Genomic DNA, 25,944 nt, shown 5'->3' on the forward strand with positions numbered 1-25,944 from the left:
GTACTTCAGTGCAGGAATGGGATATGCCTCTGTACTCAATGTTACCTGTATCCACACTGATACATCGAGAAGCTTGAAATACTGCTGCCCTTTTCGTCCTCATGCTAGCTAACAGTAGCCACCTCAACCATTTTGGAACATTGTTCATTGCGACGTGCTATTTCATAATGGCTGCTGTGGCTACTGCTAGCTAGCAGTATTTCAATCTTCTGGATGGAGCAGTGTGGATAAAGGGATATTTTTTTCTGAATTTATCTGGTGCCGGCTCCACAGTGTCTTAATGTAACCAGGATTGCGCTACGACCCAGTGCAGCTCAGTAAACAAGCGTACTGGTAGGGTCGGTATCTTCTGTGCTGTAACATTTGGATACTCATTGATTTACCCAGTTTTTTTCTCTTCAGTTTCCTTTTGCTTGAGGCTAGCTAGGACTTTCTTGGAGATACCCTGTGGTCACCCTTCTCTTGTGACCAGGCTGCATCTAGATAGATTGGAAATCGCTTCCTTGTCTCCTTCTGAGAGAACTGAACAGATGAAGGTAAATTCATATTAGACTTCCTGTCCCATGTTTCCAGATCAGTGCAGATGAAGGAAATTAGAAAAAAATGTTATTGGGATTGCGTCATCAGATACAGTACATTGCTCATATAGAGATTACTATTTTGTTATATTTCATTGCCACTGTCGAATGCATTTAATAATTCCCTGAAGAATACTCCATGTAGCCCTCAAAATAACCCTACAATGATGATGATTCATTGATTAGCTGACCAGTGATTGAGTATGTTTACATGCGCACTAATAATTCAATATTAAACTGATTATGGCAGTAGGCAGAGCATGGCAATAGTCATTAAACCACTTTACTCTGCTTATCTTAATCGGCGTAAAAGGTCAGAAACAAAGCAAGCATACGCTGATTACAACCTGGTTTTCTGAGCAATCTTTAGAATTATTAGGACATGTAAACAGATGAATCAGCATTCTAGCTGTGTATTTGATCTGCGCATTTATTTTTTTATTTTACCTTTATTTAGCCAGGCAAGTCAGTTAAGAACAAATTCTTATTTTCAATGACGGCCTGGGAACAGTGGGTTAACTGCCTGTTCAGGGGCAGAACGCATGTGCCAGCACCGGTAGCGCAAGCCTCCCTCTTATTAGCCTAAGCTGCCGGTAGTGGACGCTAGAGCTGCACTATTGTCTAGGATTTATTGCCGGTAATAGGTGTCGCTGTAATGGGCGCCCCCCACCCTACCTCCTTGTCCAAATAAAATATTGAAGTATTTATAATTTATTTGACCGAGATGCACAACGACAGAAAGATGCATCAATCTAAGATAAAGCATTGAGCGTGTGAAACAGCACCCCTTTGTCTGTGACATTGTGTTGTTTGACGAAAGTGCACATTTTAAAGTGGCTTTTTGTCCCCTTCACAAGGTGCACCTGTGTAATGATCATGCTGTTAAATCAGCTTCTTGATATGCCACATTTGTCAGGTGGATAGATTATCTTGGCAAAGGAGAAATGTTCATTAATAGGGACGTAAACAAATTTGTGAGAAATAAGCTTTTTGTGCATATGGAAAATGGGGGAAAATTTCAGCTCATGAAACATGGAACTAACACTTTTATATTTTTGTTCCATGTATGTAATGAAGAATTGATCAAAATACAGAAGTACAATTAAAGGGCAAACAATTCACAAAATGAATGTGAAAAAGTGTCAGGGCTCTGTGCTGGCCAGTCAAGTTCTTCCAAACCGATCTGAACAAACCATTAACTTGTTTCTGTATGGACCTTGTTTTGTGCATGTCATGTTGAAACTGGAAAGGGCCTTCCCCAAACTGTTGCCACAAAGTTGAAAGCACAGAATCGTCTAGAATGTATGCTGTAGCGTTAAGATGTCCCTTCACTGGAACTAAGGGGCTCTTCATTAAGGCCATTCTACTGTCAATGTTTGTCTATGGAACTTACATGGCTGTGTGCTCGATTTTATACACCTGTCAGCAATGGGTGTGGCTGAAATAGCCGAATCCACTAATTTGAAGGGGTGTCTGAACTCCGAATCAAATAGGCCTTGCAAAAAATAACATGGAATGTTTATTTTGATCAAGTGGTCTGATTTCAGATGTGTCCGTGTAAACAGCATTAGTAATAGGGAAATCCGTCTTCTTGCAAAGCATGTACACGAACTATTATTTTAATCTGACAATCCACAATAATTATATTATTCTGTACATGTAGCCGTACTCATTGATGTTGATCACATTTTACAGGGGCAAGCAAAGCAGACATCACTTCCGAGATCCTGCCATTTTGCTGCTGATGCTCAAAGCAAGCCGCGTCCAGACTAGCTGGTGCTGGCTGCAGCCATTGTTTTGAAGTACAGCTCATTATTTTTTTTAACGAGACTAAATCAGTTTTTAACAATTGAAGACGTCATCAAAGTAGAATGTCAGATTTCGACCACAACCCGTTCGCGGACCCCGAATTCAATAACCCTTTTCAGGTAAGTGAAATAGCTAACTCGCCGGTATGTCATTTGGCTATGCTAATTTGTTAGCCTGCTAATGTCAGTTATGTTTAATTGAATTTAGCTAGCTTTCTAGCGATGACAGTCAAGTCGTTTCCTTTGGCATGACAGCAGTTATCCCATCATTAGTCTAAACAGTTGCTTTTGCATTTAAAACGAGTTTTTTTTTTGAGCAAATGCAGGTAGATCCCTCCCGGTTTCGTTTGCTTCGAAACGTTTTGTAACAGAAGCTGCGTAATGAATAACTTACGCCCCAGCTAACTAGCTAACGTTCATTATAAACGGGGTGGTTCGAGCCCTGAATGCTGATTTGCTGACAGTCATGGTATATCCGTAAACCACGGGTATGACGACAAGTATTTTTACTGCTCTAATTACGTTGGAAACAGGTTTATGATAGCAATAAGGCACCTCGGGGTTGGTGGTATATGGCCAATATACCACACCCCCTCGTGCCTTATTGCTTAACTGTAGCACTTGCTAACAAACATTTAACCTCAGCAAGTCGTTACTTTAAACAAAGAGAACGTTGTATCAAGCAATTTATTTACAAACTATAGCTAACTAGCAACCAAGCTAGATGATGATGTCGCTTATTGCCATTCAATTGTGGAGTTATCAATTTGTGTCCTGTTCAGCCAGGCATCATTTTTCTAGTTGCTACTTCTAGCAAACGTTAGCTATTTTATGACTTGTCACCTATCTGTTGTTGGGGTGCGTCTTGACACCTGAAGTGTTTTAACATCTGATAGTTAGTTAACTAGGTAGACAGAGGCAGCGTATAGGGTCTGCCATTATTCACACAAAGGTAACATTAACTGTTGCCTCATCTCTTGATGATTCTTTCACTAATGTTTACATGTGAGTTTTTCAATTTAAGGACAACTCGTTGAGGTTGGTCGGCAGCTAGCCCAGGGCCTACATGATGAGACTTCATCAGACCCGAATTGTTGAAAAATTGTATAGTTATGGGGCAACAATGTAGCTTTATACATGTCCAAAATACACCCATTCCCAACTGACACAATGCAGGTTAATCTTCAAAATCAACTTTTGTCACATGTTTTGTAAACAGGTGTAGACTAACAGTGGAATTCTTACTTACGGGTCCTTCCCATCAAATAGATAAAATTATTATTACACATTGAGTAAATATAACTTGGCTATAAACACGGTGTACCAGTACTGAGTTGATGTGCAGGGGTACAAGGTAATTGAGGTAGATATGTGCATATGGGTAGGGATAAAGTGACTGGGCAAGAGGATAGATAATAAACAGTAACAGTATTGTATGTGATGAGTCAAAATATAGTTAAATAGTGACACTGGACAGCTCGCGGCTGGGTTTCCCTTTGTAATACGTGAACGTTTACAACATCTGAAGAGCGCCAGAGCCCGTGTAGGATGCGTTCTTGGTCCTGTATTGACGCTTTGCATGTTTGTCGGAGGGCGTAGCTGGATTTCTTATAAGCATCTGGATTAGTGTCCAGCTCCTTGAAAGCGGAAGCTCTAGCCTTTAGTTCAGTAAGGATGTTGCCTGTAATCCATGGCTTCTGGTTGGGATATGTACGTAGGGTCATTGTGGGGACGATGTCGACGATGCACTTATTAATGTTGCCGGTGACTGATGTGGTAAACTCCTCAATGCCATCAGATGAATCCCAGAACATATTCCAGTCTGTGCTACCGAAAAAGTCCTGTAGCTTAGCATCTCCTTCATCGGACCACTTCCGTGTTGAGCACGTCACTGGTACTTCCTGTTTTGAGTTTTTGAATATAAGCAAGAGTAAGAGTTATGGTCAGATTTGCCAAATGGCGGGCGAGGGAAAGCTTTGTATGCATCTCTGTGTTTGGGTCTAGAGTTTTTTTCACCTCTAGTTTCAGTAGAAATGAGGTAAAACGGATTTCAATTTTCTTGTGTTAAAGTCACTGGCCACTAGGAGCGCTGCACCTTGGTGAGTGTTTTCTTGGTCGCTTGTGACCCTATACAGCTTGTTGAGTGCGGCCTCAGTGCCAGCATCGGTTTGTGGTAGTAAATAGACTGCTACGAAAAATGTTGATAACTTTCTTGGTAAGTAGTATGGTCTACAGCTTATCATGAGTTATTCTAACTCGGGCAAGCAGAACCTCGAGACTTCCTTAATATTAGAGTTCACTCACAATGTGGCCTGTCCTTGATCCCCGCCGCCACCGTTCTGTCCTGCCGATTTATATAGACAAACCAGCTAGATTTATATTTACCATGTTCATTTACCCTGTATACAAGGCTACAGATTAGAAGTCCGAGCACAATCTTCATGATATAGCAATGTGTGTGTGATTTATTTGAAATAAACAATCCAAGGGATTTGAAGAGTGGGTGAATGGAAGCATTGCGGGGAGGGAGGGGGGGGGGGGGGGGGCTTTTGTTGTCAGTGGTTCTGGGAATGATAATCCCACTCTTTGGGACATCCATTGTTCCAGCTGTTGTCTTGGAATCCAGGACAGGTCACATTGTGATTGACAGATGAAATACTCTATTCCAGTCTCAGCCATTTCTTCAAAACAACATGGATGCCTACAGTCATTTGATGTTCTGTTATAATGTCACATCATTTTCTGTGATCCCACTACATTTTCTTTCCAGGAAATCACGCTTTGATACCGGCTGCTGTGGCGGTTGTAAGATGACATGTTGCCTTGCTTTCATTATGAAAATGGTATTACTTAGATGTGTCTTTTTGTAGACGGTGGCTCACCAGGGAGAAACGGTCTTTGATCCTCATAAGCACAGCTCACTCCATTTGCTTTGTGTTGTTTAGGCTAGGCTACTTTCCTGGCTCGTTGGTGTTCCCTGTTTTAGACAGAAGCTTCTGCCTTCCTTCATTCTCTCTTTATCCTTCATTCTCTCTTTATCCTTCATCCCTTTCTCGCTCTGTCTCTCTCTCTATCAATTAAATTATAGTTCACTCACTGCAAGGTTGCTTGCTGGCGCTCGCCCTCTGACATGCACACTGCCCTTTCTGGTCCTTTAATCATTGCTCTGTCACTCCAGGAAGCTGCAGTGTTGCCCTCTGGGAAAATGGGTCCCCTCCTCCCTGCTGTTTGGATGATGTGGCTCGGTCTGTAGGTTGATGCTTATGTGTAAGGAGTATCGATAATTGATCGTAAGCATGGGTTTTATTGTTTGTGAAGGAATGAATGGTGCACTTCCCACAGCTAGCCTAACTGTGCTGTATAGAAATGTGTGTGTGTGTGTAACTCGACACTAAAGCTGCCGCTGAACACCGCACCACGTAAAACAGTCAATTATTTATCTGGCTATACACGATTAGTCCCTCTCTGTTACGTCTGTACTGCTGCAGGTCTCCGGGGAATCCCACGTGTGTGTGAACAAACAAGATTGGTCAGATTTTAGAACCGTTAGGTTTCAGAGCTTGAAGGCTGTAGTGTAACCATCTCAAGTCGTTCAGTCTGTTACTTCAGTCTCTTGGGAAAAGGACATGGGTGTCTGCCTGTCTGCCTAGTGGGTTGCTGTCCTGTTTTTTTTTTTTTTTTTTTTCTCCCTATCACTTCATGGATCAATAAATTACAGAGTGCACAGCACACACACAGTTTCTCTGAAAGTGATTGAAAGGCTTGAAAACCAGTGACTGGTACACAGATCCGGATCAATGACCGGATCTGTGTATCACCTGTATTAGGCCTAGGCTAACCTATCAGGGAAAAATGTATATTTCTAAACCTGTCTGTTAGGTAGAGCCCTATAAAATATGCAATGTGGACGGGATCACGGAATCCAGACATTTCAACAATATTCCAAAATGTATTGAACTTATTAGTAGGAAATCAACGAAATGTATTGAAGTTATTAGAAAATGAATATGCCCAAGATTATCATAAGACATTAACAAAATGCATCAGTGAATCGTATTTTCCTGAAACTTTCTGGCGATGCAACGCAGGAATGCCCATGTCTGTGTGAGCGATTGTCTACCACTTTGTGTAACCTAGCCGTTAGCGATGACGCTAATAATGATAAGCATCTTCTGGTAGTTGGAAAGGCTTTCCCAAATACCTTCTAAATTAATTAAATGTTAACCACAAAGTAGCCTATGCCTACCTGGTATCATGATTATTTGCATAAATCCAGTGGCAATTTGTTAAGCAAACTGCTACATGTGTGCTACACTGCTAAGTGCTAACCAAACAAGTCTCTTGCTGGTGCTCATGTGAATTGAAGGGTATCTACACCTGAAAATGTATTACATTTTTTCCCCCCAGTCCTCAAACTTGGTCTCCTGATGTGGTTTAAGCATTTTTGGGACTTAAAACATCCAACTCTTGTTTTTCTTTGTGATTTATGAGAGCGAAAACCTGAAAAAAAAAAAAAAAAACTTTTTTTGTTTGTTTGTTAGGGCCCTAGTTATGGCATTGTTAGTTGGCTCCCCGTTTCAGCCTTGCGGCCAGAAGCCTAATGATTCATGCCTTGCAACTCTGGGCTCACTTCAATAGTTCATGAAATCATATGGTGCTGTCATGGCGACAGCTGGTGCTTAGTGTTACATGAGCTGCTTTCCCTTGACTTACTTTCTGCTCCTTCCTGGTAGTCTCTTATCAAATCAATTGCGTTCATAAAACCTACGGGACATTCAGTACTGTTGTGGAGGGAGAGAACTTGTAGGCCTATCTAACACAGACACGCATGTTTGTCAACGTTGCTGCTTTCTCTTTGCGAGACGCTTTTCCCCCTCGAGCAATAGGCATACTAACAGCTTCTAGTGGAGGCCCTCCTTTTATCTCTAATATTAACAGAGAGAGTTTTGTTGTGTTCACATAAATCCAACAGGTAGGCCTAGTTCATTATTGGCCCAATCTATATTGTAATGTAGCCTGTGAACAGCAGTCGCCTATCCTGTAGTTGTGTAGTTCCGTGGGGTGTACCGAGCTTGTACGTGAGCACTGTGTGTCAATCTGGCTGTGCATCAGGACCATATTAAAGATGCATCACGATGCACTCTGAAGTATTGATGACATACATGCCTGTCCTCGGGACAAGGCACAGCCTGCATCCTGTTACACACAGATATGATACTCTCAGTCAGAACAGAACCTCACAGCCGAGGAGAAGGGTTGGACTGGGACGGACTGACCTGATACTGGAGCGTACTGGCTGTAACTGGACTATACTGGTCTGTAGCGGTCTATACTGGACTACTTTACTGGAGTTATTGGACAGGGCTGCACTGAACTGAAGTACCGTCTGAATTGATGCTGCATGCGTGAACTTGTCATGGTGAGCTAGCCACCTGAAATGCACCCTACACACACACACGTATCCATGTGCACAGTACCGCACACACACAAAGATGATGGGGCTACACCACTACAAGCCCTACTTTATTCTCTGTTTCAGAGAGAACGGCATCACAAACCTGTAGACACCTTAAACAATGCGGCAGTCCCGGGAGGTGCACCTATGGGGCTATACTTTCAAATAGCTTAGTCGTAGCCTCCCGGATTCACACGGGAGTGGCCTATGAAACTGAAATTTGAACTCGCTGATACCAACCTAGAATCTGCATAGGTTGAAGGTTAAAGGTTGATTTAAATAAAACAATTAGCCTAGTCGGTGTCTGCACTACAGCACAGCATGCCAGTGACGGCAGCACACCGAGTCCTTCGTCTTAGCAGAGGAAAGTGTTCACAAACTCGTGGGCTCTGCCCTATTTAAGCTGTCTGTGTGGTGGTGAAAATGATTGGAGTCATCTCGTCTTTGCCAGTTTCAGGGTATTAGGGCCTAATAAAATCCACGAAGCAGAGAACGCGGACGGAATCACAGAATCCAGACATTAAAACGCATTTGAACAACATTAAGAAATGTATTGCACTTTTAGTAGGAAAACAACTAGATGTATTGAACTGATTAGAAAATGTTTTAATATGCCCGAGATTACCATAAGACATGAACAAAATGCATCAGCGATTCATATTTTCCTTCAACTCTGTAACGCAGGAAAGCCGCTGTCTGTGTGCGTGTTTGTCTATCACGGTGGAGCCATTAGCGATAATCAAATCAAACGGTATTTGTCACATGCGCCGAATACAACAGCTCGACCTTAGAGTGAGAAGCTTACTTACTAGCCCTTAACCAACAATGCTATAAGACATTAAGAAAAACGTGTTAGGTATTTTAAAAATACAAGTAACAATTAAACAGCAGCAGTAAAATAGCAATAGTGAGGCTATATACAGGGGTACCAGTGCAGAGTCAATTTGCGGGGGCACGGGTTAGTCGAGGTAAATGAGGTAATTGTACATATAGGTAGAGTTAAAATGACGATGCATAGATTTATAAATCGAGAGTAGCAGCATTGTAAAAGAGGGGTCTGGGTAGCCCTTTGATTAGCTGTTCAGGAGTCTTATGGCTTGGGGGTAGAAGCTGTTAAGAAGCCTTTTGGACCTAGACTTTGCGCTTCGGTGCCACTCGCCGTGCGGTAGCAGAGAGAACAGTCTATGACTAGTGGCTGGAGTCTGACAATTTTTAGGGCCTTCCTCTGACACCGCCTGGTATAGAGTTCCTGGATGGAAGTAAGCTTGGCCCAGTGATGTACTGGGTTTTACGCACTGCCCTCTGTAGTGCCTTGCGGTCAGAGGCCGAGCAGTTGCCATACCAGGCAGTGATGAAACCAGGATGCTCTCGGTGGTGCAGCTGTAGAACCTTTTGAGTATCTGAGGACCCATGCCAAATCTTTTCAGTCTCCTGAGGGGGAATAGGCTTTGTTGTGCCCTCTTCACGACTGTCATTGTGTGCTTGGACCATGTTAGTTTGGTGATGTGGACACTAAGGAACTTGAAGCTCTCAACCTGCTCCACTGCAGCCGTGTCGACGAGAGTGCTCCGTCTTCCTGTAGTCCACAATCATCTCCTTTGTCTTGATCACGTTGAGGGAGAGGTTGTCCTAGCACCACACGGCCAGGTCTCTGACCTCCCTAAAGGATGCTAATAATGTTAAGTCTTCTGATAGGTGGAAAAGCTTTCCCAAAAACATTCTCAATTAAATGTTAACTACAAAGTATGCCTACCTGATATCATGATTATTTGCGTCAATACATTGGCGATTTGTTTAGCAAACTGCAATTGCATGTGTGCTACAGAAACGCCCCAAACCAAATGGAGTCTCTTGGTGGTGCTCAGTTCAGCTTTTTTTTTTCTCCAGATCTTAAACTTGGTTTGGATGTTTTGAAAGAAAAAAAATCTGATGGTATAAAAAAAAAATACAAAAGTTGTTTTTGAGAGGGAAAACCTGAAAAAACAGAAACCTTGGAAAACGTAATTGAGCGGGAAAAAACACAACTAGGCAAAAAAAAACACACCAAAAAAAATATATAGATGTATTTTTATTGGGCCCTAGATTATAGACCGTGAAGGTCAGCCTGCTGTTAGGGTCTTTTTGTCTGTATTCTCTTCTTCAGATGAAAAGTACTTGTCTGTCTTGTTGGCCGTTGAAAACCAGAGGCCGGGTTAGGCAAATGATTCTTGTGGTGGTGCTGCCCTTGAGTTTTGTTGCGCTTGATTCGTAAGCAGACGTCATAGAATGGGTTGAAAGAACTTGCTATATGCATGTAGGCTAGGCTAGCATTCACTACAGACCTGTTCAGGTCACACTGGACTGGCTTCCGAGTTCGTTCATCACCGCGGCAACGCAGCATATAGGCTAGTCAAGTTGAGTGTCTATTATTTCGACTTGGGTGACTACATGGGGAGTGTAGCCTGTTGACGTACTCCCTCAAGGCTCCTCATCCATTCTGTAGAACGGTGTGTCATATGTAATGAAGAGTGAGTTTCTCTCGTTCCCTCTCCTCGCAGGATCCGTCGGTGACCCAAGTAACACAGAATGCTCCTCCAGGGTTGGAAGAGTACAACCCCTTCACAGATGCCAAGCCGGTGAGTACAGTGTAGTCATATCTGACGTGTGTGTGTGTGTGTATATAGGATACTGTAAAACCTCACATGCGACTCGTAATTAGCCTACTAAAATGTGTATGTGACTCATAAAGTTAATTTTAGCAAAATGGAAGAACGCTAGGGTCGCGTTACAGTAACGGAGCGCTGGGGTCGCGTTACAGTAACGGAGCGCTGGGGTCGTGTTACAGTAACGGAACGCTGGGGTTGCGTTACAGTAACGGAGCGCTGGGGTCGCGTTACAGTAACAGGTAGGCAATGGGAAAAATGTCTGAGAATGGAATTCTAAATACAAGTGTATTTAATTACTTTGCTAAATGAATGGATTCACATACAAGGCATAAAGCTTAAGTTGCAAATGATTACAAGGCATTATTCTAAGCATGATCAGAGAAGGAATGAGAGGGACGACCGTAACCGAAGGGTTACTGGATTGAATCCCCGAGCTGACAAGGTAAAAATCTGTTAACCCACTGTTCCCCGGTAGGCCGTCATTGTAAATAAGAATTTGTTCTTAACTGACCTGCCTAGTTAATAACGTTTTAAAAATTGCTCATGGGAGAGACGGGGATGTCACCACAGCAAGTCAGGAACACGTAATAGAAAGAACAATGAATCTAAGACCCTTTTTATATGCATCTGAGTTGTTTGGATTCAATCTGATTTGTTGACCAATAGCATTACTGTAAAGTTAACCTCCAATCAGATATCAGACCTACAGGCTGTAACCTCTGCTTCTCAGAGGTGAGACAATGGGGGTTGGTGAGATCAACACAGTGGAAAATCCTGCATACAGTTGATAAGTCACTTCGAGGGCTGCCCTACAACTGCACAGTGTGAGAGGAGAGGTGGCGGGTAGGTGTGAGAGACACCATTGTTGAGAGCAGTTTATGTACAGACTCAGTCAGCATAGCCTTGCTATTGAGAAAGGCCGCCATAGGCAGACCTGGCTCTCAAGAGAAGACGCGCTATATGCACACTGCCCACAAAATGAGGTGGAAACTGAGCTGCACTTCATAACCTCCTGCCAAATGTTTGACCATATTAGAGACACATATTTCCCTCAGATTATGTAGATCCACAAAGAATTTAAAAAACAAACCTGATTTTGATCAACTCCCATATGTACCGGGTGAAATACCAGTGTGCCATCACAGCAGCAAGATTTGTGACTTGTTTCCACAAGAAAAGGGCAACCAGTGAAGAACAAACAAATAAATATATGTAAATATAACCCATTTATGCTTATTAACTTTCCCATTTGTACTCTAACCATTTGTACATCGTTACAACACCGTGTGTATATAGACATAATATGACATTTGTAATGTCTTTATTCTTGTGGAACTTTTGTGAGTTCAATGTTTACTGTTCATTTTTAATGTTTATTTCTCTTTTGTATATTATCTACATCCCTTACTTTGGCAATGTGAACATATGTTTGCCATGCCGATAAAGCCCCTTGAATTGAATTGAGAGCAAAACAGAAGCACCGATAAGGACCGATGGTGACGTAGTTCCAGATGACAGGTGTTAATTATGTTTTTTCGTCCCTCCTCAAAAGCTTCTGTTCCGGAAGAACGGTTGGAGATGCTGATTCCGGACTGTGTCTGCTTTGCTGTTCACACCCTATTCCCCCTTCAGTACACTACATTGTCTTGACCCAAGCTACACTTGTTTGCTTGTACTACATAGGGAATAGGGTACGGTTTGAGACATAGCTACATTTTAACAATCTCACGCTGGCTATTTTTTTTGTCCCTCCCAGGTCCACCCTGGCCCAGCGCCTAAATTGCCGGCCCCCCCCACCACCACCACCAACACACAACCAGCCATCATGAAGCCTACTGAAGAACCTCCTGCATACTCGCAGTCACAGGTACCCCACACGTGCCTCACATCCTGTTCTACCCTTTCACTCCGTGCTATTCCACCCCTCTGAAGAAAGAGGGCTCAATGTAGCGTTGCATTTCCATAGGAACACCATGCACGCGCACACACACACACACACACACACACACACACCATGCTCTGGTGGGTTTGTCAGCAGGCTCTCCCCACAGAGCGTGGCGTGCTCTAATAAAAGCTGTTTGTGACAGCGTGGAGATGCTTCTGAGCCACAGAGACGCTTCATAAACATGAATGTGGGCTCTACGCCTCGGCTTTCTGAGGGACATGTGTAACTTCGTGTTTGCAGCTGAAAAGAGAGCGATAGAGAGACCTCAGCAGACAGGTAGCACAGGAAGACCATTCCTTATTCTACTTCCTCTTTTTCTACCTCTACTGACGCATATACATTCTTTTATGTTTTGACACACACACATTGATTATATCAGGATGCTGCGACCCAGATCAGATATACAGCTTAAGATGACGTCGTCACAAATCTGGGACCGGCGCCGTTGCTAACTACCAGCGCTGCTGAGAGCTAGCATTAGTTCCATTGTTGCAAAGAGATATGGGATATTAGAATCCCGTTGTCTCAACCGTTGTCATCTTCAACCTAGGCTGCAACTAGGAAGTTGGCAATAAGGCATGTGACCTACTATCCTGTCCCTTGCCCTATTGAAAAAATCTTCCTACCTTCTAACGATTGGGGCCTCCCGAGTGGCGGAGCGGTCTAAGGCACTGCAGGTCAGTGCTAGAGGCGTCACTGCAGACCCTGGTTCAATTCCAGGTTGTATCACAACTGGCCGTGATTGGGAGTCCCATAGGGCGGCGCACAATTGGCCAGGCCGTTGTGTAAATAAGAATTTGTTCTTAGCTGACTTGCCTAGTTAAATAAAAAAGTTGCATTGGGCAGCATTTTGTCAGTAGTGTGGCTCGTAACATCAAATACAGCCATTACTTCCTGCAGTTGTTGCAGTTGTTGCAATTGGGGCACACACACACACACACTAGTGAAGCCTGCACAGCGATCTGCCTTTAGTCGAATTAAAAGCGGAGTGTAAATTATTCTGAATCGCATGGAAAGAGAGGAGGTGGAGACGACTACTGGGACTGTGCTGTGTGCTGATACAGTAGTCTGCCGAACACACACACACACACATTACTAAAACAAAAAGTCAGCTGCCTCAATGTCAGTTTCAAGTTGACTTGAAGTTCAACGTTTTCGGTCAAATCCAACTTGTCAGCCATGTGGAGTGTGATCTAGCCTGGATAACATCTCTCTGTACTGTATATCGCTTGTTGGTTTAGTGTAATGTTAGTGTGTGTGTGTGTGTGTGTGTGTGTAGGAGCAGGCGTGGGCGGCTACAGAGCTGCTGAGGAGACAGGAAGAGCTGGAGAGGAAGGCCGCCGAGCTAGACCGCCGCGAGAGAGAGATGCAGTCGCTCAGCACATCAGGAGGTTGGCACCAACCTTCACACAACATTCAACCAATGGTCTTGCGTGCAAACTACCTAGAAGCTTTGTCAGGCCTAAACCTTCACGCAATGTTTGGCAGAATCATTCAAGCGTTGCTCCCTTTCTCTCTGGCTCAGGTAGGAAAAACAACTGGCCTCCTCTTCCTGAGAAGTTCCCCGTGGGCCCCTGTTTCTACCACGACATCACTGTGGACATCCCTGTGGAGTTCCAGAAGACTGTCAAGATCATGTACTACATCTGGATGTGTGAGTGACCTCTGCCCTCTTGTCAAGTCATCTGCTCCCCCCCCACCCGTCCCGCTCAGTGCTTGTGACGTCGGAAAACGGACACTAGTATGGTAAATGTAGAATTCTTTAGAATTGTTCTTTCAATATGCCTGAACCTCTGTCTGAGTTTTGTCGTCAGCTTCGGGAAAAAACTTATCTCCATTTATTTTTATATATATATATATATATATAGCCAGTCTGTTAAATATGAAAAGGTCATTGAGCGGGAATATAAAGGAAATGTATTAGACATGGGCCAATAGCACAGCTTGGAATTCCATCCCCACATGGTTAGGTCATGTGGTTGGTTATGTGACCAGGTCAGGTGACTGGTGGGGGGGTGGAGGCACTGGGGGAGTTCCAACCTGTCTTGACGCCGTGCCTTCCTACTCTCTTATCTCTCACTCGTCCTCGCTCTACCCTCTTTGTGGCTCTCACCCACCCCCTCACTCTCCTCTACCTACACGTTATGTATTCTCTCTCACCCAGAGTGTGAGTGTTAGATGCCTCAGTATGGTGCAGAGTCCTGCCGCTGTAGCTATATGCCAAAGTGTCTGTAGACTGCAGCGCACCAGACTCTCCACAATGCCCAGAGGCCTGCCGTTGTTATAGCCCCAAGGTAGAGTTCTGCTCAGTGTGTGAATTATTTAATTGACTGCGTACGCGCACCACCAGGCTCAGTGGTGTTCAATTATTGAGCAGCCATCTTTCCTTGTCCTCCTTTTCCTAACCTCCTGTTCTTCGCTAGCGTTACTGGGCAGGACCCTGACGTAGCCTATCAGGGCCTCCCTTTCAGATAGAGATGGAATGGGATGCGGCAAAGGACCTGTACCAAGCACTCTCTCTCTCCCTTTCACATAGAAATGTAACTTAGAGAGCTGATGCACATCTCTATTCTACACAACGGGCATTTCTATCTGCTCTGTTACATTTCTATCTGCTCTGTTACATTTCATCTGCTCTGTTACATTTCTATCTGCTCTGTTACATTTCCATCTGCTCTGTTACATTTCCATCTGCTCTGTTACATTTCCATCTGCTCTGTTACATTTCCATCTGCAACGTTTGAATTTAAACTGATCAGAGGTATTGTGTTTGTCGTTCCCCTCAAGTCCACACAGGGACGTTGTTCGCCAACATGTTTGGCTGTCTGGCCTGGTTCTGTGTGGATGCGACCAGGGGAGTGGACTTTGGTCTGGCCATGCTCTGGTTCATGATCTTCACCCCCTGCTCCTTCGTCTGCTGGTACAGACCCCTCTACGGAGCTTTCAGGTGGGTGTAGAAACGAGCGAGCGCGCGCACAGACAAACACACATGTACCCAAAATACCCACACGCGCACACACACTCCGATGTTGTTCATTAAACGGCAGTGTCTTCTTCTCTCCAGGAGTGACAGCTCGTTCCGTTTCTTTGTATTCTTCTTCGTGTACATCTGTCAGTTTGGCGTTCACGTGATGCAGTCCATCGGCATCTCCGGCTGGGGCGCCAGGTGAGGGCAGTCACTGTCGCAGACTTTAACAGGAAGTGACATGGCGACACGGTTCTCTGACATCACCCAGACTCTACGTTGTTCACCCTGTTTATGGCTAGAGATTCAGTACCTAGTATCCTCTCTCTGGTTGTCCTTCTTTCTCTCCAACAGCGGGTGGATCTCCGCTCTGACTGGCCTGAATAAGAGCATCCCTGTTGGCATCATCATGATCCTCATCGCTGCTCTTTTCACTGCCCTGGCTGCCATGTCGCTCATTATGTTCAAAAAGGTACCCCCCTACACACACACACACACACACACACACACACACACACACACACACACACACACACACACACACACAATCCGTCATCATAATCAATAAGGTGACTGTGACTCGGCTGTTCACCAGGTTTGTGGAGATTAGACTCATAGGCATCAGAACATCCCGCACGTTCTTTGAGATGAAGAAACACTTGGGGTATTCATAGACCTCATTTCAATAATCTCCTCTTCGTTGCTCTCCCTCTTTCCCTCTCCCCTCCTCTGTCCCTCCTCTCCCTCTTATCCCTCCAGGTCCATGGCATGTACCGCACCACAGGGGCCAGCTTTGAGAAGGCCCAGGCCGAGTTCGCCACGGGCGTCATGGCCAACAAGACGGTCCAGACCGCCGCTGCCACCGCCGCCTCCAACGCCGCCAGCGGAGCCTTCAAGCAACAGATCTGATTGGCCCTCGGAGCCCGCCCTATTTCTTCACTCCGTCCAATCCAGCCCCCCCCCCCCCCCCCCCTCCCGAGCTGAGCTCAAGCTTCCCTGCCCACCCAACCTAGCTCTACTCGCATGACTAGGATGAGACCATAGAGAGCGAGGTAGAGGGCTCGTCTCTGTATCTGTGGCGTTGTAGTCGTCTGTGACAGCATGGGGCAGCGCCATTGAGGCTACAACCCATTAAAAAAATAATACAGACCCAGTTGACTACTTTTTGATTTCTTTAACCCCCTTATGTCGATGTCCGCGCCCCCACGGAAATCTAATTAGCATTAACATAATAAGCATAATAAAATAATCCCTGTAAAAATGTGTCAGTTTAAGCTTGGGAGATGGTGTATTGGATACGTCTCAGTCCACCGCATGCGCCCATGCCACACTTCCGCATCTGCAGTGAAAGGTGATGGCGCTCGAGCGGCGTTTGTCCGACCAAGAGATGTCCTGAAAATGGTTCTGCTCACAAACTCGTCCGTAGCATCCGAAAGTTTTCTAGTCCAAACCAATCTATGTAAAGATGGGACTCTCACGAACACAATGGTGTTTTGCTCTACGACCCCCCCCCCCCCCCCCCCCCCCCCCACAAACCATCTTGGGCCTCGTCTAAGGTCGGTACAGCCGATCTGCCAACTTCTGTCTGTAGATTCCGAACAGTTTCCGAACAATACCCCTCTGTGGAAAAGCGGTACTATCATGATCACAAACATGTCGGTTGTTTTGCTCTAGGACACCCACAGGCCTCACAAGACTCGTCTTAAAGGTCCCCCGGTACAAGTTTAAAACATTTATGGAAGTATATATGGAGACTGTTTAGTGCCAAAAATAAGGGGTTTAATGCATGTAATAAACAACAACATATTTCTTGTTCTTTCTCATTTCTGATATAGGACAGACACAAACTTCCTTTAGATTTTTTGGGGGGGGCGACTGTTCCATATAGTGAATGATATTCAATCAGTTTGTATGGGCTAAGAGCACAAAGGCTCAAAATGTTGTAATAAAAAATATACTTCAAAGGGGTCTTCAAATGTCAAAATCAAATAGAAAAGTGATCCTTGGTATGACCTCTTAAAAGAATTCCATATAGCTTAGTAGAACCCCCCTCCCCTGGCTTAAAATGGCAGAAGCACTCAATGGCGCTGCCCATGCTAAAATGGGCTTTTGGCCAATAGAGGCCTCTATCATTCTCTCTGGATGAGACCTAGAAGGATGAGCCCAATTATGTCATAGTAGATGAAAGCAGGAAGTATACATGAGAGGCTTGTGTTTAAGTTCAGTTCCGTCCAGCTCCCAGTGCAGATCTACATCCTGTGGAATCTAGAGGTTTAGGACATCACCGTCTTATCCTTTTCGTCTCATCCACCAACCCCCGCCTCTCATCTTGCCCTGAGGGCTGTAACTCCGCTCACCCTAGTGGCTTTATTAAAACACTCCTGTCCTGTGTCTGTCTGACCCCACACCACTTAGTCATGTCACTATACAAGTGTTAGTGGCTTTATTAAAACACTCCTGTCCTGTGTCTGTCTGACCCCACACCACTTAGTCATGTCACTATACAAGTGTTTGCAAACTTTCCTTGAAGTGTGTGTGTGTGTGTGTGTGCATATGAATATTAGTATCTCTCTATATGTTAATGCCGAGGCCTATACATTGGGTACGTTCCACATCCAGTTTCTGTCACTCCCTCTGATGCAAGTCAATTCCCTTCACCAAGACTCAAATGGCTGTAGCTATCCATAAACGTACACGACTCATTTAGTCACTGGATTTAACCAAGTACCGTTAGAAATGTTTAACACTTAATGAAAACAAAACACTTGTTTTGAACCTTGCGCCAGTCAGGCGGATATGGCCACCAGTCAGTGGTCACCAGTCTGCCCTCTGGTGGTGAGACCTGGTAGTGTTGATGAGTGCTGCGCAGTCCAACGTTGTCACCTCGGGAATCGTCAAGACTGATTCATCTCAAGATCCGAGTGTAAACCCATCCGTGTTCTAAACAAGGAAGTGTCTCAGAAATCAGGTTCGGTGTCTTGGTTAGATTTTTTTTCCCCCTCTCACGTTGTCTTGTCTCACAGCCATGTCGTAGTAGCTTTTAAGTCTTGCCTTTTGATAACATCTTGTGTTCTCAATAACACTTATAATATAAACAAAGAAGCCAGATGACAGCGACCTAAATGTCATAGCCTCTATCCTTGTCCCTTGCTTTAGTGGTAACGTTGCCCTTCACGTAGACACCGCATCACACACGCACCCCCCAAAACCCGATGCTTTCAGACCTGCAAATGTATGCTAGCTGAGCTGTATGCTAACAACTGACTCCAGTGAGAGAGAGTTGGCTCATCTCTAGCCTAGGTTTTCTACCCGGGGATATATACAGTACCTCAGTCAGTGCTCTTTACGTGCATGACCGAGCTTGCTGATCTACAGGACACTGCTCTGGTCTACGCCTCTCTGTATTATAGAAGTCTATGGTTTGTGAGTGAACGAAACGGTCTTGTTTTGAAGTTAAAATGCTGTGCATTAAACTGAACCGGTCCAGTAATCCCTGTGTCTCCAAAAGCTCCAAGAACAGGCGAAATCTCCCAGTAATATCATTGGTCTATGCTGCATGGATGTGTCGACGCTGATAGCCTGAGTATTCATGTATTCATTGTATGATTGAGTGAAAGGAGCAACCCCCCCCCCAACAAGTGTTTTAGGCCTTCTGATCCGAGAGTGGCTTGTTTATCTTTTTGTTCCGTGCGTCATCCTCTTAGTTGTATGTTATTCATCATCATGTTGGTCGAGAAGGTCATGCATAAGCTCTAACTTCCTTGTTTTGAGTGTAAAACCGTGAACCTGCCTGTGACTTTCACCTTTTTGAGTGTGACATGAAGAGGAGGGGCGTGTGATGTAATACCATTTTGGTGTGGTGTGTGTGTGTCAGTCAAAGTGAAGTCTTAACAAGGATAACTGGCTGTTCAGTTGAATGCTATTGTGGGCAGGGCAGAGACATGCTGAGATCTTCCGTTCTGTTGCTGCTGGATACCTTTTGTGTTGTTCAGCTCCTTTTTTTAATATCTATATATAGATCTTCCTGTTTTCCTTTTAGACTGATAGTCATCTCTCTGAGGTTTGTTAGTGTCTTGAGTTTATGCCTGTGAAAGTGTGTGTGCCTGCGCGTGAGAGAATGTTTGTGTGCTGAGCTGCATTGTTGTTCTTCCTCTTTTGAAAATCTAAACGAATGGCACCTGAATGTTCCTGTTAATAATTTGCTGGCTTGAAAACAAATGGGGGGGGGGAAAAAATGCATCAACTGCTTAATGTGAGAGAGTCTGTCGGGGGAAGTAAGCGACGTGAACTGTGCATCTTGAGATGGACTGTGGCTTTAACTTGTACTTTTTGAATCAATGACACAAGTATGTGGTAGAAAACACTGAGAATGAATATGAAATTGGTCTTGCTCATTTCTGACTGGAATAAATTGAAGTTATTTAAAGAAAGTGAGCAGTCTTTATGATGTTTGTATATTTTGTAAAGTTTGACGACTGGTCGGCTGGTGCCCTGAATTTAATTTTACTGTACAGAAGCTCTGTCTCTCCTTCAAGTTGCATGTTGAGTAGTTTGTTTTTGTATATTGTATTAACGCTAAATAAAATCCTAAAGTCAACTCCACAGCCTCCTTTGTTCTGAATGGTGTTTGAAGCTGCACTACTAGTTGTAGACCAGAAGAGGTCAGTAGAAATCAAAGGAACTGGAGGAGAGTTCTGAACGTAGTTGATCAGCTTGTTGTGGCTCATAATCCCAGAGTTTTATGGACATCTTTTTTGATTGATTTTGAAATAAAATGTTTTGTCTTTAACAGATGACAGGTACAGACTTTGGGAAACAAACAACAGGATAGAGCGAGACTGGGACAGAGATTGACAAGTGCCTCAACTCCTCCACAGAGTTGATCGCAGACTGAACCAGTATCATCTGTATGTTAGCGACCTCTCTTAACACCCAGAAAGCTGAGTCAATCTCACTCACCAGCTCGGCAAGCGTTATAACAAAATACGTTAGTTGATCACCAGATATAGAGTTTCGCTAGGCAACTATCTTCTTAATGGATACCTGGAGAAAATAAATTTTCTCTTCAGTAAAATACATTTTAACCTGACCCTCCCCGAAACCCAAAATAATAATGAAATCACAGTGGATAGCAGAGAACCTACCGTTTTTACTCCTAGGAGAGACACTAGAGCCTTAGACATGCCGTTTTTACTCCTAGGAGAGACACTAGAGCCTTAGACATGCCGTTTTTACTCCTAGGAGAGACACTAGAGCCTTAGACATGCCGTTTTTACTCCTAGGAGAGACACTAGAGCCTTAGACATGCCGTTTTTACTCCTAGGAGAGACACTAGAGCCTTAGACATGCCGTTTTTAGAAACTGTTATTCCTTTTGTACGCATTAGAAGCCAAAGTAGCCAGAAGGTTGTGGATTTACAGACCACCACAGACGAGGGTAGAGGTGAAAAAAATATCCATTATCATATACTGAATTTAAATTCATTAGGCCCTAATCTATGGATTTCACATGACTGGGAATACAGACATGCATTGGTCGGTCACAGATACCTTTTTTAAAGAAGAAAGGTAGGGGTGTGGATCAGAGAACCAGTCGGTATCTGGCGTGTGACCATTTGCCTCGTGCAGCGCCGCACATTTCCTTCACATAGTTGATCCGGGCTGTTGATTGTGGCCTGTGGATTGTTGTCCCACTCCTCTTCAAAGTTGCTGGATATTGCAGAGAATTGGAACACACCGTTGTTCACGTCGATCCAGAGCATCCCAAACATGCTCAATGGGTGGCATGTCTGGTGAGGATGCAGGCCATGGAATTGTGTACAGATCCTTGCGACATGGGGCAGTGCGTTATCATGCTAAAACACGAGGTGATGGAGGCGGATGAATGGCACGACAATGGGCGTCAGGATCTCGTCACGGTATCTCTGTGCATTCAAATTGCCATCGATTTAAAATGCAATTGTGTTCATTGTACGTAGCTTATGCCTGCCCATACCATAATCCCACAGCCACCATGGGGCACGTTGTTCACAACATTGACATAAAAAAAACGCTCGCCCGCACAACGCAATAAACGTGGTCTGCGGTTGTGAGGCCGGTTCGACATACTGCCAAATTTTCTAAAATGACTTTGCAGGCAGCTTATGGTAGAGAAATTAATATTACATTCTCTTGCAACAGCTCTGGGGCACATCCCTGCAGTCAGCATGCCAACTGTACACATCTGTGGCATTGTGTTATGACAAAACTGAACATTTTAGACAGGCTTTTAATTATCCCCAGCACGAGGTGCACCTGTGTAATGATTACGCTGTTTAATCAGCTTCTTGATATGCCACACCTGTCAGGTGGATGGATTATCTTGGCAAAGGAGAAATGCTCACTAACAGGGATGTAAACAAATTTGTGCACAAAATTTGAGAGAAATAATATTGTTGTGTGTGTATGTAAAATTTCTCTACTCTTTTATTTCAGCTCATGAAAGTTGGGACCAACACTTTACATGTTGCGTTTATAACATACTTCACAATAGGTTTCTTAAATGGCTACAGCCTTGAAATAATAATTCATTTTTGTTTCTTCTTGGCTACCTGGCTTGCTCCTGACTGATTTAAAGTCAGTATGTTGTTTAATTGCCTATTAAAACGTCTAACATCAATTGATTGTGACAGAATCACACATTAGGCTACTTCCCAAGGAAAGTCAATGTTGTGTCTCCTATAGGAGGTTGCAGCGCAGCCTCTGAATATCATAGACATTTGCAGCTTGTTTTTAGCATAAAGCATTGTGCACTAAAGCCTTGTTATAGATCAAAACTCCTAAACTAACAAGGGGCCTATGACTGTATCCATTTTCTGTAACAAAAGCCACACTTCCCTCACATACCCCCTCAATTCGAGCTCTGATTTTTCACATAACGCACCAAGCTCTTCACTGACACAGATATTTCAGGAGTGCATGGAGACTAGAGTTGAGTAGCGGAACTGGGTTACAGAGATTTACCAAGATTTCCCGCCCAAGCCCACTCCCTTTTCCAGGAAAAAAACAACTGAGAAACCGGCAAATGACGATACATTATTTATATGAACAGCATGACATAAAACGGAACTGTTGAAATGACATGCACGTCTAAATCTGGCTCCTCTATGCCCTCCTCTCCGCTATCTGCATGATAAATCATCAATGATCAGGCTGGGGACAGACGGCGCACCTCAGTATGGTGCGCAGTTCACAATGCAGGTAGACCTATCATCTCGTCATGGTAACTGTTTTTCTAGTGACAGGTAGGTAGGTCTGTCTACATTTGCTGCAGCGTAGCCTGTGATACAGTCGTATAAGGACTGAATGCCAGTCTAATTTACATACTGTGTATCCATCTGACTTTTTTGGAAAGATTATTATTATATATTATTCTAAATTGTAGCTGCAGTTTTTTAAAACAGCTCAAATATCATCGCTTTAAATCTGTGCACTCTCTCGCAGCCCTACTTTCTCTCCACCAATTCCATCCAAATGGCATCCTACTACAGTAGGTAATCCTGTTAAAGTTTAATATATATATATATACAGTATATGTCCTAGACTACCTCTTTCAGGTAATACATTCAATGCCGTATTAGCCTTATATTTAGCTAATGTAGTACAAGAGAAGCAGTGTGTAATGCAGTGTAGCCTATATAACCCATCCCAGCAGTGCAAAAAACTCACGAATAGAGGTACATTTTCTTTTATATATATATATTTTAGGGGGTGGATCAGCTTTAATATTACAGATCGTAGCTTCCATCAATGTAATTGTCTGCATCATTTCCAATCCCCCATATATTTTGGGGGTAAATCTATATTTATTTACATACATACATACATAAAGTATGTGACCCTTTGGAATTACCTGGATTTCTGCATAAATTGGTCATCAAATTTGATCTGATCTTCATCTAAGTCACAACAATAGACAAACATAGTGTGCTTAAACTAATAACACACAAATTATTATATTTTTCTTGTCTATATTGAATATATCATTTAAACATTCACAGTGTAGGTTGGAAAAAGTATGTGAACCCCCAAGGCTAATGACTTCTCCAAAAGATAATTAGAGTCAGAAGTCAGCTAACCTGGAGTCCAATCAATGAGACGAGATTGCAGATGTTGGTTAGAGCTGCCCTGCCCTAGAAAAAACACTCACAAAATTTTAGTTTGCTGTTCACAAGAAGCATTGCCTGATGTGAAACCAAGCCTCGAACAAAAGAGATCTCAGGAGTCCTAAGATTAAGAATTGTTGACTTGCAGTAAAGCTGGAAAGGGTTACAAAAGTATCTCTAAAAGCCTTGATGTTCATCAGTCCACGGTAAGACAAATGGTCTATAAATGGAGAAAGTTCAGCACTGTTGCTACTCTGCCTAGGAGTGGCCATCCTGCAAAGGTGACTGCAAGAGCAGACGCATAACGCCTTGAAGGGGTCAGAGGTAAAAAAATATATACAAAAACGGTAGGCTGCACTCAACTCTTGATGGAGTTGAGGTACTTGGCAATGACAGCGATGAGAGAGAGAAACAAAGATGACCAGAGAGATCACATTGCCTCGTGCTAAACTGCATGCAAGGATTCCTGTTCCACCTCACAGTGATCACCTTGTGCTCCATTTCTAACCAGTGGACGAATAAAGGTAATCTGGAGCCCATTAGGATGTGTGTCCTCTCTGTCCGCTATACACACACACACTCAAACAGTCATGGCTCCTCTTTTACGGTTCTCGAGACCAGTTGTGCAAACACATCTTGTGTGGGAAGATAATCCGGGAAGAGAGTTTTATGTTCGTATGCCGTCTAACCTGTGCCTAGATACAGAAATGGTACTTTATGTTCCTTGGCGCCGCACGTGTGCGTTCTGGGACTCCTATCTCTGTCTGTGATTCTCTGAGTCTTAGAAGGCCTGATTTGACCTCCTAAACCACACCTACTGACCTACAGTACTGCGTCAGCAACACTCTGGCATCAGGGGTCACCTAGTGTTACACTTCTTTATGGCTTAATAAGGGAGCAGAGCTGCCGTCACAAAACACACACACACTAAATGTTGCTCAATCGCTTACAGCAGGTAACAGTTAAGTTTAGAAATGGGGGATCTATGATCAAAGTTGGTCCTCAGTTGAGTTGGTCATTTTGCCATTATCATGCACTTTGGAACTCAAATGTTCAGAGCCAAGCCTGCAGAACCAATCAGACTTTAATATCCGATCGTAATGAACTGGACTGAATGTTGCTCTGAATTGCTCCGAGTCGTTGATGGGTCTCAACAGTATCATAATGTGGTTATAAATGCTAAGTACAGGAGTTCCATTGATAACCGCCTTCATGTTATCTACAGTTCTCTATTGGACACGCATGGAGGAGGGAGGTGTGATACAGAAGAGAAGAAGGACTTTATATGAGGCTGTATCTGGTTTCGGTGAAAGCCTGTAGATTTCCTGTATAGGCCTGAGCTGCAGAGTATTCAACAAACAAGGTGGTGAATATATGTCTGTAAAATGTGTTTGTGCGCAGTATATTTTTTCATGAATAGTGAGGCAGTGTTGTTGGATTTAAATCAACTATCTTTTTCCTTCTGAAGTGGAGGACGTGAAGACTTGTAAAGGTATGGAGAGATCTCAGTATATTCTAGTCGAAAACGAGACACAACAACACTCCTGTTTTAAAACCATTAGGGCTGGGTGGTAAAAAGGAATAGATGTGTGTATCTATTTTGCTTGAGAACAATTACATGCAAAGGGGTCTGGTGAATAAATGGTGGAATTGTCTAAATATAAATGTTTTCTCGTTTTATCGCAGGTAAAATGTCCAGAGTAAAGAGTAAGTCACACCATGCTAGAATTCATTCTGAGCTGTTCGTACACATTTCCTTGACAAAAAAATACTAAACCAAGTATGTGAAGGGTAATGAGTTTGAGGTTGAATTTCTCATTTGTGTGTAAAAATGTCATTGGATGAAATGTGCTTGTTAAGATCAGGAGTTGATGCTGCGCTCTCCACAGTGACCTCTCCCTCCAAAACATTTACTTTCAATTCCCATAGTAGCATTCACGTTCTGCTATCCTATATTTATAATTTCTGTCAGATAAATATGTCTGCCTGGGATAGTTTGTTGTATTTTAGAGGTTAATATTGTCTCTGTCATTTTATGCCATGAATGTACTGATAGTATTTGTGTACCTGACAAAGATGATGACATTAAGCCAGAAATGTTTTCTCTCGCACTGAACAGATGACTTTCAACTTACCACCGCTGAAGACAGCGAGAGGGTTGGTCCTGGTCATGATGTCACCCTCCACTGTCACCTCTCCCCCAAAACCAGTGCGGTTGTCATGACGATCAGGTGGTTTAAGGGGACAGAGTGCATTTACCTGTATAAGAATGGCCAGGTGACAGAGAGCGTTGGCTACGAGGGCAGAGTCAGTCTGATCACGCCGGAGCTGGAGGGAGGCAACGTGTCCCTGAGGCTGAGAGACTTCAGGAGGTCAGACGTAGGAAGGTACAGATGTCAGGTTGT

The 25,944-nt window shown here is 43.7% G+C and overlaps 1 protein-coding gene across 3 annotated transcripts; it reads left to right on the plus strand.

Moving 5' to 3' along the window:
- The first annotated feature begins 437 nt into the window (after nucleotides 1-437).
- LOC139388467 (secretory carrier-associated membrane protein 1-like) lies at nucleotides 438-19,993 on the plus strand. Of its 3 annotated transcripts, none has more exons than XM_071135140.1 (9): nucleotides 438-536; nucleotides 10,379-10,456; nucleotides 12,243-12,353; nucleotides 13,711-13,822; nucleotides 13,957-14,085; nucleotides 15,219-15,378; nucleotides 15,496-15,597; nucleotides 15,751-15,868; nucleotides 16,156-19,993. In XM_071135140.1, the coding sequence occupies exons 1-9, from the start codon at nucleotides 531-533 to the stop codon at nucleotides 16,303-16,305; spliced, it is 966 nt and encodes a 321-aa protein (XP_070991241.1). In that variant the 5' UTR covers nucleotides 438-530; the 3' UTR covers nucleotides 16,306-19,993. The 3 variants fall into 3 exon arrangements, with proteins under 3 accessions (XP_070991241.1, XP_070991239.1, XP_070991240.1); XM_071135138.1 differs by lacking the exon at nucleotides 438-536 and adding an exon at nucleotides 2,322-2,506; XM_071135139.1 differs by lacking the exon at nucleotides 438-536 and adding an exon at nucleotides 7,621-7,805.
- Nucleotides 19,994-25,944: the final 5,951 nt, after the last annotated feature.

Source organism: Oncorhynchus clarkii, chromosome 29, assembly GCF_045791955.1.
Source record: "Oncorhynchus clarkii lewisi isolate Uvic-CL-2024 chromosome 29, UVic_Ocla_1.0, whole genome shotgun sequence".
Lineage (NCBI taxonomy): Eukaryota > Metazoa > Chordata > Actinopteri > Salmoniformes > Salmonidae > Oncorhynchus > Oncorhynchus clarkii.